At 30.7% G+C, this 16496-nt stretch overlaps 1 protein-coding gene across 1 annotated transcript in view; it reads right to left on the bottom strand.

Moving 5' to 3' along the window:
* LOC129218166 (uncharacterized) overlaps positions 1-16496 on the bottom strand; it is a 454520-nt gene that overhangs the window by 100112 nt on the left and 337912 nt on the right. Inside the window, exons 3-4 of the mRNA XM_054852380.1 lie at positions 14290-14420; positions 925-929 (exon numbers count right to left, since the gene is read on the bottom strand). Coding sequence (XP_054708355.1) covers positions 925-929; positions 14290-14420 — 136 coding nt within the window. The remainder of the gene's footprint in view (positions 1-924; positions 930-14289; positions 14421-16496) is intronic.

Below are 16496 nucleotides of genomic sequence, written 5' to 3' on the forward strand. Positions count from 1 at the left end.
GGTGCTTCTTTTACTTTTTGGTATACAAGGTACATACAAAGTTCAAGTGTTTTCGATAGTAATTATTTTTAAAATATCAAAGCTTTTTGATGCTTAGTTTTAAAGGTAATGCAAAAAACATTCAGATATATTCTAATCAGATTCTTGTGGATAAATAATTGAAACGAAAGAATGACGATTCAAGGACAAGGGTCGAAGGTTAGCTTAAAGGCGGAAAGGCACGGCTTTCTTCTGAAACATCTTGGGGGAAACTTTTCTCTTTTTCTTTCAATGTTTCGAAACATATTATAAGATTATATTTTCAAAATTTCAATGTCGGAAAATTTCGAAGGAGAGTCGCCAGATTCCCTATTGTAACGAAATGTAGTTTAAAATTGGGTTAAGTATACTTCAGTTTTTAAATGCTTCCAAATGAGATCACTGACCCTCCTATTCTCTCAAACGTGATCAAAGTTAGTTTTGCGTTTTTTAATATGTAGTTAAAACTCTAAACGTTTTTGTAGAGAGCTCTCTATGCTGTTCCATTAATTTCACTAAGGGTAGCCTAAAATTGAATTTCTAAAACTTCCCATTTCGGAGAATTTCTGGGAAGTGCCCCGACATTCTATTGTAAACAAAGACTAAAATGGATTTCAATTTTAAAAAAAAAGTTAAGAAAACAAAATTGGGGGGAACCCATTTTTTCCCTCTCCTTTAACGCTAACGAAAATTGTAAAATTGCGTTTTTTGACATCAACTTTGAAAATATCGTTTGGAAGGGAACTAGAACCCTGTGTCCCGATTCTTTTCTTAGGCCTATATAGATGAACCAATTACAAAAAATTTCCGGGGGGGGGGATTTACCTGGTTCCTCATCTTTTTCCTCGTGTCCTTCCTATGTTGTCGGTATAGAAGCCTAAAGATGTGCCTTTTCAGGCTTATAACCATAAGTATCCTTTCAAGGCACATAAAAAACGTGTCAGTGTTAGCTATATTTTACGTTTCACAATTTTATGTTTTTTAACTTTAAATATTGATTTAGAAACTTAAAGAAAAATAGGAACTACTGGTAGTTTAATGTATTTTCTCGACTAATTTACAGAAGTGGATCAAAATATTCTTTTGCCGACTGGGTCAAAGTCAGCCATCCGCCCCTATATATATATATATATATATATATATATATATATATATAAATCTCGTGTCACGATGTTTGTTCGGGGTAAACTCCGAAACTACTGAACCGATTTTTATCAAATTTCATACGTATCTGTAATTCGGTCCAACTTAAAAGATAGGATGGTTTTTATAATTTTTTATTGCAAATAAAATGTTTATTAAACATTAATAATGTGTATTGATTGTTTGGTTCTGTAAATTCTTACTAGATGGCGCTGTAAATTGATTCATCCCCAAAAATTTTATTCTTAAGTTAATTAAAATTTACAAATGATACTATGTTACGGATATTAATGGTTATCAACAATATCGCCGCAGAAAGGAGGAGTAAAGAGGCCACACTTTTCAATCTTAATGTCAAATTCTACAAATCAAGTTGAAATTGATAAGCAGCGTGTAGTTCCATACTCACGACTGCTTTTAAAAACGTATGAGGCATATATAAATGTCGAGTTTTGCAGTTCCTGGAAATCCATTAAATACTTCGTCACATACGTTATTAGGGGTCCTTTTTAGGTAGCATTTGAAGTAAGAGCTATGGACAAAATTGCCGAAAAAACACGATGGGCGATGAGTGGACATAAAAACAGCAACGAAGCTGTCTATCTTCCCCATATACGAAAGAGACTCTTCTGCACAGCATCTTGCAGTACATCTTTAAAACGGTCAACGAGTATATTTTACGGAAGATATTTTCTACGGAGAGCAATTGAACCACCAAAAAGACCCTGATTTTTTTTTTTACGTTGTCAAAAACCTAATGTGTTTGGCCCAATTCTCAGATATAAAATTATTTACCAATGTTTCACGCTATTTTACATGCATTGTAAACAAATCCGAAATGTTACTGATTATTTCGTGGAACATGTTGGGATTTCACAGGTCCTCAACAATTTTATTTGAAAATCAAGTATCTGTTCAAAAAGTTTCCTGAATTGCTACAAACGTCATGAATGCAGACTTTTCACTGTTGCGAAAAATAGTTTTAATTCCCAGTTTAAAGATTAACTGAGCGAATTTATTAAGTGTATCGGCTTGAGTTCGATTATGCTCAGTCTTCACTGACTAAACTCTCAATGAGAGTGAATGAGCCTCCGGATTCCGCAGCTTTGCAGGAATCGCGGACGAATTAGACCATGATACTTGCTTGCGGTATAGTGACTTGGAAAAGTAGAGAGGTGTCAAGCTTTCTATTCAACTGACCTAATCTTTTTCTGAAGGTACAGCGACACGACTGGCTTTTTTTTAGCATGGGATAGTACTGAATTCTTCAAAGATTCCAAGATAATTTCAGGAAGATTAATAGATGTTAGTGATAAACTGACTTCATTCCCGTCGTCGTGGTCCGTACAGATTGACATAACTCCCAATGGGAGGAAGGGAGTCTTTGGATTCCGTAACTTTCCAAGAATAACAAGCGAGTAGAATTCTTTGTGCGTGCTTGAAAGTCCTTCTTAGCAGTGACTATGATTGCGATAATGTTTTTGGTACTTTCTTGGTGAGTCAAAAAATGTGCCAAGCTATTATTTTTAATCTTACTTCGGTTCTCTATAAAGGTTTCAGAGAAATGATTGTCTCGAATCGGAGAGGTTTCGGAATTTTTCCGAAAGACTTCAGGATAATTTTAGGAAGGTGGAAAAATAGAAGCGTATCCCACTTTTAGTGGGATACGCTGCTATTTTTTTTCTAAGATATGTTACTGGCAGAAATTGGGCGATTCGCTGCCCATTATTTTTCTGGACGTTTCTTAATTGTTTTTACAGTGTCGAATAAAATTTAAAAAAAAGTCACGGAAGCCACGCAAAGAAAGAACACAACATTCATTAATCTCGGGCATAATTAAAAATTAAAGCCAAGACATTGAGAGCAAAACTCCATCCAAAACAAAACTGGGCATCCAAAACAAAGTGAATGTTGTTTTTGCATTTGTTTTCTTTAAACATTCCCTAAAAGACGGGAATATTTGTAGACCGTTAATTGTCGAGTGTTTAATACATATCACGATTCATTTCGCGAATTGTAATTATTGGTAGCACGCAATCATTGGGAGCTGAATTTTCTAATGCAGGTTTTGCATAAAGAGAAACAGTATTCGTCATTTATTTAAGATAATTTTCACGACATAATATCCAACACAATCATCATTTCTGTGGGGAAACTATATAAATTTTATGCTTGAAGATGTACTCCATCGAGTTAAACAAACACACCGATATCCAAATCTAGATTAAACACCAAAGATGTAGAATGAAGCTTTAGTGTTGATTGAAGATTTATACATTTCAATTTCAAATTTGTTGTTTAGTCATTATGGTGTGATATTACCTGATCGATTCGTCACCGACTTAGTTAACACTGATTTGCAACGAGAGAAAACAGTGCAATGACGCTATCTTAGCTACAATTATTGTGAATAATGAGCCATTACTGACAGCTGATAAAAAAAAACATAATCAGATTGTGCTGACCGTTGACGCTGAACAAGGCTATACAGTTGTCTAAGAAAAGAAGGTCGTAAACATTCCAACTGATTTTTTAAATTCTCTGGATATACCAGGAATGCCACTAGACGATTTTCGGTTGAAAATTCGTTCGCCAATTATTCTTTTTCACAGTTTAAACTCACCTAGATTATGCAATGGTACATGTTTCTTCTTTAAAATTTCAACAATTTTGAAGGAAAAGTTTAAAGGAGAAATTTTTATGTTGCCACGTAAGCGATTAATAGCGTTATAATTTTCAAACACATTTGGAAGTCTTCAATTTCCGATTTGTTTTGTTTTTGAAAATACCATAAATAGATCTCAAGACCAAAAAATGTCTACTTTCGGTTTGGACTTTAAACATACATGTTTCTCTCATGGGCAACTACAGGGTGTCCTGAAAAAGACTGACTGTTTTCAAAAATTCATAACTATAAAATGATTAATGATAAAAAAAATTTTTTGCAGAAAATTCATGTGGTGGGCCGTAAGTTTCGTTCCTCAAATTTCCAAAATTTAGTTCAAGAATTTTCCAATAGATGGCACTGCAGTTGTAACACCGTCAATCAAAGGAAGACAGAAAATTACATCATAGTTTTTCGAAAAATGTTTTTAATAAATAAAATTTCGCAACAAGATTTTCAAAATGCCTGCCGCCGGATGCAACCACATGTCACAATTGGAGGAAAAATCGGTAAAATCCAATAATTATTTTTGATTTAGAGGTTTACTATCTCCAGCGCCATCTATGGAAAAACCTGTGAACTAAACTTTGGAGCTCTGAGAGACGAAACTTACGGCTTTTTTGTTTTAATCATTAACAATTTTCCTGTTATACATTTTTGAAAACAGTCAGTCTTTTTCAGGACACTCTGTATCTATCGCCTACTCACGACTGAGAAAGTTATCATACTTATTCGTGTTAGCAAAAGACAGGTTAAGTAAGAATACTGTGCACAACTTAGTGCTTAGATACTTTTTGTTTTCAAATAATAGAAATAATAGATCGAAGTCAATGTTATCTATCTCATTTATAAAATTTAATATTTATATGTTTTTAATTTAGTTAATGTATTTTGTAAAAATGTTATTGATTAAACTATAGATAAATTGAGATAAATTAAATTTAGTGCACATTCTAAAAGTGTATGTTGGTTTATGTTTAATTTCTACGTTCTGATATATTACAATCAGTTTCGATATTTATTATCACTTTCAAGTTATTTTGCTTTTATTTTTGGCCGAAGTCATACTTGCAAAATTTACTAAGCATAAGTATCGTGCTTTAGCCACTGAAAATTTAGTATTTTAAGCTTTACTAAAAATATTAATTAGATTCTATCAAAATATTGAGCAAAAAAATATTTTAATCCAACTACTTCGCCACAGCAACGCGTGGCTTGGTCAGCTAGTATATATATATATATATATATATATATATATATATATATATATATATATATATATATATATATATATATATATATATATATATATATATATATATATATATATATATATATATATATATATATATATATATTTTAACACTTTCAGGCGGAATTTCGAAATACTTCACCAAAAATGTTTTTATTCGGTAGACAGTGTACTATGGTAAAGAGCATCTTCAAGTTTGTAGGTGAAAAATTAAAAGAGTTATGACATGTCCAATAATCCAGACATATATTATTTAAATACATATTTCAGATAAAAAACGATGAAACGTCAAACAAACTTCATTGTAAAATATTCTCTAAACAAGAATGAAACATAATATAAGCATTTGAAATGACTAATAAAATATTATATATTTTTTAAAAATCAGAAAATAAAACCTCGCTTTTTCGACGAGAATTCTTGGTTGGGAAAATGAGACAGTCCCATTCTCCCAATCCTTATTTCTTAATGTTGTCAATTCCAAAATGAAAAATTCTTGCAGAGATTATAATAAACAGACTGTAAAGAGTTAACTACGGAAAAAGCGGAGTAATTTATGATAAATGAGTTGCAGCTGTTTAAAGTTCATGTCCAGCATACCGACCGCCACGTCTGAAAGGGATTCCAAATAGAAAAAGTCATCTACGCAAGTTATCCACAAATACAGAACGTAAGATCAAGGTGTGTTGACCACTTCTTTGAAACTTATGTATTTCTTTATAAAAATATATGTAAAGTCGGAGGAAAATGATACCATTACTTAAATGAAATTAATAATCGTTTCCTTAAGATTTCCTTTCATTGTTCCTGCAATTCTTAGGAATGAGTTACTTTAACCTTTCGTAAAAAAGAAATTCCGAAATTAAAATTAAAAGCTCAAATTTTTACAACCTACAAACCCTGTTAAATTTTTCTTATCAATACTCATCAGCACATGATAGGAAAGCAATATGCGATGAAAAAATGCAGGTAATTTATTCGTAAATTGTTTTTACTTATTTTTTTGAAACGCTAGCTGAACTTTTTTTCCTGTCCTGGAAGACATATATACTGAGTAACACTAAAACACTAGATACACTTATAGATATACTAAAGTGTTTTTGTCACTGAAATGAATAATAATTTAAAATTTAAAACTGTTGATTATTTCAAAAGACATAATGATATTCCTTTTCATCCACGTTATTACCAAATGATGCAATACAACTCGGAACCCATGAACAGACAAAATGGGTGCGTACAACAGCAATGAACTGATTAAGTTGAGCGACTTAGCATTGGAAAATACAATCTAAAACTTCTTTGGAGAATACATCAAAGGTTAAACAAGAGTTGAATGCTAACTACAATTCTTCGTCGAAAACACTAGTTTTAACAAAGGAAACAACAGTTAGTCCCTAACCCAAAAACTTCCAGAATCTTTTAACGTTTCCTTTTCCAACCTACAAACCTATTGATTACATCCAAACAAAGGCAACGATAGCTGCGGCTAAATGTGAAAGTTAGAACCATTTAGGCTCTACCTAAGTTACTTAAAGGCAAGAAGCTAGGCGCCTCACGTATGGCATAGCAATTACGGTAGCGTTTATACTACGGATAGTTGAGCTCCTTCGCTTTTTGGTTTTGTTTTTAAGTGATTAGTGTGTTAGGTAAGTTTGTCAGTCGTCTTGTAATGGGCTCAGCAGCGAAGAAGCAATTTATAAAGTAATCAATGAAATGTTTCTTCTTGTTTATTAGGGTTTTTGGATGCTTTTTGTGGTTGCAGTCTTTAGACTACAATAGCTAGATTGGTTTTAATTCGGTAGAAGATCATTGGAGATTGAGTAGCTGTTCCCAAATTACAAGTATCTGTCTTTTTTGAGGGCCGCTTTTTTTATCTGAATTTCAAACACTTAGCAAGAGAAAGGAATTTCAATGAAATGCGATCTCAATGCCGATTAGAAACTACGTTTAATATTATATCTGTTCTAAATTAAACTTTTTCACATGACGGGAAGGGAAAGTTTTGAAACTCTTAAATTATTAAAGATGATACGCGACCGTTAATTAGAAAAGAGATTGATTGATTAAATTTATAAAATAAATAAAAAGGACAAACCTTGTTGACATTATATTGTTTTCAAAAGCTTTAGTGATAGTTAAACTTATTTAAATAAACAAAGCTTACATACAAAGAATTACAATTCGAAACATTGTTGTAAACACATTCACAAAATCTTATAACAACACCCTTTGTGCTGAATAATAAATATGTATGTTTTTAATTCACTGGTGGAAAAATCTATCAACTCAAAAATTTTAAATTTGGTTTAAGTTAACTCAATTTGCTTTTTTTTTACTTTCTGAAAATTCGAAATTTATTTTGCTAATATTTACCTTTAGTATATCAAAGTAATTTATATAATTTGAAAAATGTCTAACTTGACTATTTTACTAGTATATGTAACCTGGACAAGAGTATTAGTTTTAGGGTTAAAATCCTGTATTATATAATAACGTTTTGCCCAAATAGGTCCATTTAAAGTCATAATATGTTTTAACATTTCATTAGAGAAAATTTTGCCTTATTTTTGACAATTCATGAGAAACAATAAAAATATGAATTTAAAATAAAATTCTTAAATCCTGGTTATGACTTCATAAATGCTTTTGTGGTTAAAAAATAAAAAAGAACAATTAGTTCTGTCGTATGATATTGTTGTTTTATTTCCTTAAAAAATATTTAAACGATAAGGGGGAGCTTTACACAGACATTTTGTAAACATTTATTGAAAAAAAAAAAAAAAAAAAAAAAACGTGAATCATTGCACTTTTTTTTCTGAAATTTTCAAAGAAGTCATTACGTATTGCTCTTCTTACAATATCCTTCGAAGGACATAGAATTTCTTCGTACAGACGGACTAGTGCTCAAGCTTGTGGCCTTCAAAAATAATAAAAAGTATTCGGATAGTTAGAGTTTGGATAGTTGGAGTTTTACTGTACACAATTTAAAATATGCATGCATTTATTTAAAAAAAAAGAAAACTAATAATTGTTGTAAAGTTATAGGTAAATCATTTCTGTATGTTTGGTTGAACTTCACGTGTCAGTAAATTCAAGTATCACAATTATTGTTATAAAGAAATGTTCAATATTTAACTGAATACTTATAGGGTAGACCGATTAGGGAATAATTACCTCCCACTCCCCTCGCGTACACACTATTTATACAGATCGTAATTGTCTTAAAAATCAGAACTTGTTTAGATGTTACAGTGTTTACGAAATATTTGGTAAGAAAAGTTTAGCATGAAAAATCAGCATCAATATAATAGTTTCTTTTAAACATAAAAGACTCTCATGTAACTGATAAAGTAAAACAGCTAATTCTCAATTTATAAAGACTTTATGGGAGCTTATTTTTTTGTATTTAAAGCTTCTTGATTAAAATTTTAATTATAAGCTATTGCAATGTGAAAGTTTTCTTTCCGTCCTGTTATCTATTTACTGACACTAAGCACACATTATCTAAAATTCTTATGCAGAATCTTTTTACTTTTTGTAAACAAAGATGATCATATTTTAATTTTACCGTGATTAGCGAGTACAAGAGTAGTCATTTTTTACACGCATAAACCATTAAAATTACTCATTTTTAACTCAATTCTCATTTGCATCTAATATTATCCCTAACTTTTTTAGAAGTCGCTTATCACGGCGCTTTATTTTCTTTATCTACACTTTATTTACTTTCATAGCGGAGGAATTTTATAGATAAAAATTAAAGGCAAAACATTTTTCCGTTAAATTTACTTTAGTCCTCACGAACGAGGCCGTATAATTGTTATAAAAGGGAGTACTACTCCCCTGGTGAAAAATAAGTTATAATTATCGAGTTCTTTTAATTTCGTGCCGAACGATATTTACAAAAACAGAGTGCTTTTGAAATGCCTTTTTCTTGCTTTTCTTAATGAACGAGATATAATGCATTTGCGTCATTAGGCGGAATTTGTTATTTTTATAATATTTCTTGGTTAAATTTTTTGATAACATAGTTTGAGTTTGTTACCTCTCTTAATTTTTCGGCTGAGATATTTTTTCCCTTAAATTTGACTTGTTGCGTGCATCTTTGAGGACGGCGTTCAGTATGCTTCGTAGAATAGAAGGATATGTTTCTAAAAGAATGATATTTTTTACTTCATTTTAATCTACTAGAAGTAGTCGATGTAAATTAAAATCCCAAATAAAAATTTACGCTTATTTAATTAATACGTTTGTCTTACCTGGTTTTTCATAAGCTGTTGAAATTTTGAAAAGTTGGAAATAGTGTTTTTATTTTTTTCTTTATCAATGTGAAAGTTTTAAACATTTTTTCATTGTCCTAAGTTGCAGAGTACTTTTTAACTTTCACGAATCTATTTGGGGTTTTAAGGGGGAGGGTCTTGTTTGCAAGTGAACTACAGAATAGAAGCTTTCAACCAGGTCAAATGCAAAATAATGCGTAAGAAAAAACCTACTAAGAAAATAAAAAAAAAATCGACTGTTTTACCACTTGGGACAACTTTTTTGCGTTTTTAATTGAGCGGCGTAAGAAGAGCAGCAGATCTATTTCGATTTACCTATCTATGTACGATTTTTCTTGCATAAACGACGTTTTCTTGTGTCAAGCAGTTATCTGGAGTGGAAAAGGTGAATTCAAAGATAAAGGGGACATGACACTTAAATTTAAAAAAAATAATAATTTGTCTCTTGCTATATATCATTCTCTTCAGAAATAAATGAATTTCTTAATCTTATCATGTTTTTTCCCAATAGTTTGATGACTTTCAGAAAATCAAGTGCAAAACCAAGTTGTCTCAATATACTTATTATCAGCATATAATATTTAGGTTAACTTTTATCTTTTGAATGACTAGTTAAACTTTTCAGTAAGTTTCTTTTTTTGTTTTCATACCGTGAAATAGGTCCATTACTAAGGGGATAGTTTGATGTCCTTCCGTTACCAAAATACTGCATCTTAGTTAGTTCACCAAGAAACTATTGGGTATAGAAACTAATGTTTTTTTATGCAAAGCAGAATTATATTCCTTGTAAAGGAGGTTCAGTTTGAATTTTAATATGGGTTTAATTTACATGGTTTTTAATGGTAATGGAAAGACAAAAAAATACGGTAACGGAAGGACATTTATCTATAAGCTGATACAGGGTAAAATTTTAGAATGCTAGTGGAAAACAAACTATTGCCTAAAGTCAGTAGTCACATTTAAAACATATATAAGTAATATTTGTACAAAAATTACGTGTGCTTTCATTTAAAAAATAAACTTTTATTGTTTTTTTAAAAAATGTTTTGTGATTTTATTTATCCTATTGTATGTGATAAAAATCATGAAAACTACACTTAAAAGTTCCTAAGCATGTGAAAATCATTCTGGTATGACATGTCTGTGATATGACAAACCAATTTAAACAGAAACAATTGCTTAGAAATTTGATATTTATATTGGAACAATACCATATTGAAACTGCTTTCCGATTTGTTAACGCAAGTAACAGGAAAGGACTGTTGAGAGCTTCAGTTCAATCGTTAAACATACTGTTGAACTAATGCTTTCAACAATCCTTTCCTGAACAAGTTTCCTGAACAGTCCTTTTCTCAACAGTCTTTTCCTTGAAGTCAAAGATCAATTTTCAATAGGATGGAGTAATATCCATTCTCATCTTGACACACAAAATATGCACTATTTGAACCCTGTAACAATTTAGGTTATTGAATAAAGTCAGTATTTCCACAAATCGAAATAGATTTCACTTCAGATTAAGTCAACAGACTGACAGTTATAAATAATATTAAAAAGAAGATACAGCTGAATCAAAAGCACCAAATAATGAGAATATGCGAAAGGATTCATAACATTTGGACAAGTTTTGTTAGTTGAATGGAAGAGAAAGAAATTAACAAAGGGCAATGTTGGACAGGTGTTTCATATAGATGATAAAGGAGTAAAAATATCTTGTTTGAGAATGCATAATAATTTAGAATAATCTTTGTATTCCCTGACAAAGAAAATAACTGATAATATTTTAGAGCGTTTCAAGAGTTCAGAATTGTAACAGATGGCTCAAGTATTAGATGTCATTGTTGCATACTGCTGTATTAGCTGAATAAATGTTTGTGAGTTGAAATTTACCAAGTTAAATTGTTTTCGACTTCTTGTCCTTCCGTTAGTCCTTCCCTTAACAGACTTTCCCGTAACAAATACATAATTTATATGCTTAAAGTAATTGTTTTTTAAAACTGGAGGTGAAATTGTAATGATTGAACACTCCCGTGTGTGCTCTAATTTTTATAAAATTTTCCCTTTTATAGTTAGGCTGAACTTTTGGGGAGAACATGATTGCGTGAAAATCAAAACGCAAAACTGTCCTTCCGTTACCGCTTTTAACACTTTCAGGTCTGAGCTAGTTCGACCGCATATCTCCATCCAGACTGGGTTTTTTTAGCACTTTGCATGATTTTTTAAAAAAACACTTGGAAGATGTGTATTTTGGTAATTTTCCTTTATTACATTTATTTTGAGATGTTTTCTTTTGTAATGAAGGATCTATTTGAATGAAATAAAAATCAATTTTTAGTAAGAAATTAGCAAAAAAGGCATGTTTGAAAAAAAAAAAAAGTTCCGCATAGGAAAACATCATTTTTAACCAACAAAAAACCATTTTAAGTTAACATAGACTGAATTAAAAAACGTACCTAAATCTTGAACAAATATCTGAAAATAGGTTTAATTTGCAAATAAACAGTTTTGATAAAATTTGCTGTAGTATGGTACATTTCAAAGCACAAATTTGAATTTAAACCCCAATTTAATCACGTTTCATGTAGTTATTTCTGCCTGTTAGTGCCATCTATAATTTTTTTCTGAAAGTAAAAAGTTCGTAGATAATATATAAAAAGGGCTAGAAACGTACATAACTCGTACTTTTATAGCTAAGAGAGTAAATATTGGGCCCCCGAGAGAATCTCGGGCTTAGTTAACTTCACCAAAAACAGAAACCCGAGTGACGCTCGGGCATAGACCTCAAATTTCATTTAAAAAAAAGTTACTGGCAAAAAATTTCTGGCTTTGGCTTTTTTTGCAACTTACTATGATGTGTATAAAAGTCTATGCATCAGTTTTTGAAAAAAATATACATTTTGATATGCTCACAGACAGAAATACATCGATTTTTTTGTTCAAACTGTCTTTCCGTTACCGCTGGAATACACCAAAAGATAATACAGTAAAACCTGTAAAGTTGACCACCCTTGTAAGTTGACCACCTGTCTATGTTGACCGCTTTTGTCATGAACGGAATTAGTCCTATCTCGTAAAATGAAGGAAAACCTCTATAACTTGACCACCTCTCTATCTTGACCACCTGTCTATCTTGACCACTAATGTAAGCCAAATTTGGTCTGGAATATTGTAAAAAACCCGTTGTAAGTTGACCACTTCGTTTCTTTTTTAAACATTCTTCAGCATATTATTTTATTTTATTATTTATTTATTTTTAATAATAATAATTATTATTATGATAGCTTTAAAAGAATGATTTTAATGTTTTAAAGACATGCTAGCATTTTACTAACTAAACAGCAGCATAAAGCTTATGCTGCTCTTTATTCTCTAAACTTGTTTTTCATTTGTTGTTCTATTTGAAATCGCTTTTTGTACTCTATTCAATGAAAATAGGTGTCAGTAGAAAAGTTCAGTCTTTTTTTTTTCAGTTGCAATATGTTGTAGCAACACAGGAATTCTGCTAAAAAGAGCAGGCCCGGATCTATAAATTTTTGCCCCCCCCCCCCCTGCAACAAATTATGTAAGGCCCCTCCCTAGTGGCCAGCAGTGTCTATTTGTAAAGCAAATAAGCCTTAGTGCTAGGTTTTTTTTTTTTTTCTATTTTTTCTTCAATTTCTAGGGCCGTTAGCTCCTTTAAGGACGAGGGCCCCTCGCACTGCCGGCCGGTACGCAGATCTGGGCCTGCTAATGAGTCAAGTTACATGTTTCTGGTGCAAGGGATTAAGAGATAGGATATTTTAATTTTGCCTTTATGAACTGGGAGAATTGAGCTTGTTGCTTTTTGTGCTGTAAGTTTTACATAAAAAGGCTTCAAAAAGAAAGTTAGTTGAACTTGAGGTTAATAAAAAGTATAAAATATTAAAAGCAATTGAAAATGGAGAAAGCCAGAGAAAATAAGCAGGCATATATGGAATTTCTAAAACTAGTGTCTAATATAGTTACAAAACAAGGAAAATAATAACAAAATTATTTGACTAGAATTTTAAGCATTGTTTCACTTTCAGTAATGTTAAACAATGAAAGTGAGGTGAACAGAAAGAGTAAGGGTGAATTCCTCAATAAACGAATAGATGGTACAAGAAATGACAAAAAAAAAATATTACCCCCTTTTTATAAGTTGACCACCTGTCTAAGTTGACCGCCAAAGTGCTGCACCGCAAGTGGTCAACTTACACAGGTTTCACTGCATATCCCTTTTTACTGCCAAGTTGAATACTTAGCCAGCCTTATGCTTGTATGACATTTTGATTTAGTTTGATTTTAATATTTTGAAACTGGAAACAAACATGCTATAAAAATCATTTACAACTTGTTTGAATTTTGTTTTTTTATGATTTTCTTCTCCAAAAAGCCGAAACTGCAAAAAAAAAAAAAAAAAAAAAAAAACTTTTACTATACCTATGTATTCATTTTCTATCTAAAAAAAGATCATTTTCTGTCAGTTTTTAAGAAAACAAATCGCCTTAAAAGGTTAAAAAATAACCCCTTTCCAGGAATGATAAATAATAATAATTAAATTGGTAATAAATCAAATTATATTGAACAACTGGAGTATCCAGTTTAAAAAAAAAATGTTTAAAGTGTTAATAACCTCATATTTTTCCGTGTCGTACTTATCGATAAAAAAAAACATCAAACTGTTCATTTTCCTACTTAATACATTGTTTTTCATGATCACGAATTACTTAAAAGAAAAAAAAAAGAAGAAAAAACAAACATTGCTGTTAAGCTACAACTATTGGGATCAGCTGCGTTAACAGACATAAAAAAAAATATCGATCCAAAATATAAAATTACGAAAAGAAAAAAAAAAAAGGAGTTGGCACTAAACGTTTATCCTACGTAGTTAAAAAAAAAAAAAAAAAAAAAAAAAAAAAACTTACCGTGATATTCTCAGTTCTTTGTCTGCTTTTACGGTACGAAAAGAAGGTCCTTCGGTAGAAACTTCGCAACCATACGTACCTTCGGTATTCAAGTCCGTTTTGTAGAGGTAAACGTGAGTCGCGTTTGATCTTGATAGCTATAAACATTAAAAAAAAAAAAAAAATGCTTACATCACAGTATGCGTAGTAACATAGATTGCTAAATTCAGATACATTTTAATATGTTTACTTAAAAATATGCACAAATAAAACAGCAACAAAAGAAGCACATTTAAAAAAGTGCAAATTCTAGATGATTACCTTGCAGAAAACTGCTGCATGAATTGATTGCATTCTTCTGCATTGAGAAATAATAAATTTAACCATTTGAGGAACGTTTCATTCATAGCAGGGTAGCCAACGTTGGAGGAGCAATTTTAGGAGCAAATGTGGTGATTTTGAGGAGCAATTTGAAATTTTGCGGAGCATATCAGTATTTGTATGAAAATCAATAAAAATAACTATAACTACTTGACTAAAATTGTTTTAGGGCTTTAATAATCATTTTAAGTAGTAGTATAAAAATAATTATTTTTTAATTAATAAAACAGCTTTAAACACTTTTTCAATCTTTGAGTATAAGCATCTTTAATCTCCGTCATTTACAAGTTTGACATGATAATAACAAAATATAAGTTTGAAAACATTTGGCTGGGAAATGCGGAGCAAAATAACTTCTTTGCAGAGCCGCAGATGTTCGCCATGTTTGCGGAGCAACCCCAAAAAATGCAGCTGATAACCCTGTTCATAGGCCTTTATTACTCGACATTTTTTTTTCATTACTTAATAATTCAAATTAGATTTTATCTTTTTTCCTTCTTACTTTTTTAAAGCTTTTATGCTTAAAATCCAATTTTGAAACTATTGATTTCACCTGGGTTTTTTAACTTGTTTAGAAATTCACTCATCATTTAATGAAGTCTACAACAATGAGTCAAAAAATAAATCAAGTGGTAAAATTTTGACAAAGTAAATATTTTTTTTTGCTTCTACGATATTAAAGATAGAGCTGCAACTTTTCACTACGATAGTGTTTAACCTTTCAGGGACAGCACGACTTTTCAGGTAAACGTAAAATGATTGCGATCAGTAAATTCTTTACCTAAGTTTTTGTTAAACAAGTAATCTGCCAGCTATGATAAGGCGGACAGTCGCATATCGTCGGGTGATGAACCATCGTCAAAATTTATCGCAAAGTGCAGGAGAGCAGGCTATAATTTCTCCGCCAAAAAAATTGGAATAATAGCGCACATTCAATGGTTATGCCAATCGAATTCTATTCAGAATCATGCTGTTTTTGTTTTATCCGATGTACTTCACAAATATACGTTACAGATATTTTTGTGATTTTCCTCTCAATTTTGTTTTAAGGGGGTCCGGGACACATTTTGAAATTTTTTTTATTATGTACTTTAGAGTTTTGAAATTTTTTGAACTGATTCATCATTTATTTAATAAGCAAAATCATAACATAAATATGAAAAAAAATTATTTTTTTATTTAAATTTAATTAGTTTTTTTCAAAAAAGTGGGGTTGCTTTAAATTTGTATAACTCAAAATATTGTTGGTCAATTTTCAATTTTTTTTCAAAAAAGTATGCACAAATATCTAAGCTTTAATTTTTATTCGGCGATTTTAAAAATATTGATTCAATAAAAAATAAAAAATATTTGAAGAAAAATTTCGAAAAATTCGAAGATACTTTTTTTAAAAAAAATCATAATTTTTGCAGTAAACGTTTTTTTCAAATTCGCCGAATAAAAATTAAAGTAAATTGCTTGAAAAAGATATGCTCCAAGTTTCATTACTTTATCTCTATCGGTTCCTGACTTATAAGAGTTTGAATGCAAGAAATCGGGAAAAATTGCATCATGGAGAAAAACGCGTTTAAAGTTTTAAAGTTATGTACACATTCGTTAGATGCATGCAACAAAAATAACTGTAACTTTCGTTCTATTTAAGGTAGAAACAAGATTCAAACGTCCTCTTAAGCAGAACAAAACGGAGCAATTCTTCAAATTATAAAAAAAAAATTGCAAAATTTGAGGATTTTTGTGTCCCGGACCCCCTTAAATATTTATTTATTGATCATGATCCAAATAATCCTATCGTTTCAATAATCCGAATTCCCTGGTATTATTGCGAAAGTTTCTATGAGTAAAAAAATTAAGTT

This window comes from Uloborus diversus, chromosome 3, assembly GCF_026930045.1.
Source record: "Uloborus diversus isolate 005 chromosome 3, Udiv.v.3.1, whole genome shotgun sequence".
Lineage (NCBI taxonomy): Eukaryota > Metazoa > Arthropoda > Arachnida > Araneae > Uloboridae > Uloborus > Uloborus diversus.